This window comes from Mandrillus leucophaeus, unplaced genomic scaffold (genome assembly GCF_000951045.1).
Source record: "Mandrillus leucophaeus isolate KB7577 unplaced genomic scaffold, Mleu.le_1.0 Scaffold2216, whole genome shotgun sequence".
NCBI lineage: Eukaryota > Metazoa > Chordata > Mammalia > Primates > Cercopithecidae > Mandrillus > Mandrillus leucophaeus.
The window spans coordinates 54,689-56,301 of record NW_012102273.1 but is presented as its reverse complement, the minus strand read 5'-3'; the positions used below and the strand labels follow the sequence as shown (position 1 = coordinate 56,301).

The 1,613-nt window shown below is 37.9% G+C and overlaps 1 protein-coding gene across 1 annotated transcript in view; it reads left to right on the top strand.

The window, feature by feature from the left end:
• Positions 1-462: 462 nt before the first annotated feature.
• The window catches only part of GBP4 (guanylate binding protein 4), a 36,334-nt gene continuing 35,183 nt past the window's right edge, over positions 463-1,613 (top strand). The window contains 1 exon segment of the mRNA XM_011981223.1: positions 463-652. Coding sequence (XP_011836613.1) covers positions 463-652 — 190 coding nt within the window.

Sequence of the window (1,613 nt, the reverse complement as noted above, 5' to 3'; positions counted from 1 at the left end):
CAAGAAAACTACAGAAACATAATGACTAAATGCAATGAGGGATCTTGGATTGGATCGTGAAGCAGAAGGACATTAGTGGGAAACTGGTGAAATGTCAATAAGGAGTGTAAATTAGTTATCATTGCATCAATGTTAAAATCCTGGTTTCAGTAATTGCTCTATGGTTATGTAAAATACTAACATTAGGGGAAGCCAGGGAAATGGTATATGGGCACTCTTCATACCTATCATGCATCTTTTCTATAAGTCTGTTTCAAAATTAAATTATTTTAAAAGGCAATCAGTGACCCAGTCCATAGGGCAGCCTAAAAGGGCCACAGGTCTTCTTAGAAATGCACAAGAAACAATGTTCAAGAATAATAAACAAAAATTTATGCCCTATTGTAGAATTCAGCTCAATTGACTGACCGGACGTTACTTTCTGCTTCATTTTTTCCTTGCAGACAAAGGAACGGTACGAACATGGCATCAGAGATCCACATGCCAGGCCCAGTATGCCTCATTGAAAACACTAAAGGGCATCTGGTGGTGAATCCAGAAGCTCTGGAGATCCTGTCTGCCATAACACAGCCTGTAGCAGTGGTGGCAATTGTGGGCCTCTACCGCACAGGCAAATCCTACCTGATGAACAAGCTGGTTGGGAAGAACAAAGGTGAGTGGCACCAGCAAAGCATGGATGAACCCCATCTGTCCAGTTACACAGTCAGTACCCAGTTTGAAGATGGGATGAAAGAAAGTTAGTGTTGGGGATAAATATTAATAGCTAACTTTGAATTCATCGGCTAACTCTTTGCATTCACTCTGGAGGATTGGAGTCAACTGACTCTTCCCACTTTGCCTTTATCTTCACATTTCATATATAAATAAGGTATTAATAAAAAATTAAATAATAATGCATTATTAAATATTTACTAAAATATTTATGTAGTAAGTTTCCACAGAACTTTAAGATAAAATGAATGTTTCAATACATATTGGATATTCTAATTTCTCTATGTTTTTGTAATTAAGGTCACTATTTGTTATAATTTCTCTCTTTTACGTGAGGCTGTAGTGTCAGGGACTCAGTGTGGCTTATAAAGCACCAAGTTACTAGTCAGAAGCCTGATGTTAAAGTGTAGTTTGTATGTCTTTCTAACTAAGCCAATCAGTTACTATTTCTACTCTTCATTTTCATCATTCAGGAAATGAATGATTTGACTACCATATCTTGAGTTCCTCTGTCAACTCAAAATAACAACAGATAGTCACTCTCCAAAGAAATGAATATATTCAGGAATAAGTAGGGGATTTGTAAATTCTGGAAGTGCATATAACAAATCATAAGTTCGTCTGGAAATGTTAAGGCAGTGAGAAATTTTTAAAGGCAAAAAGGAGACATATATGCCAATTGATGTAAAACGAAAGTTCACTGGTTTACAGGATCATATTGCAGGTGAGGACATGTGCATTGGCTGCTGCTTGAGAGAGTTTTATGGAGAGAACCCTGACTGCAGGGACCCTGATGGCAGCAAGTAAGGCCACTTGCAAGATTGTGGTTAGGACTGGCTATTACTGGAAGTACAGAAGTAGCCTTTGTTGCAAGGTTGTAGTTTGGCAATGTGCTAATGGCA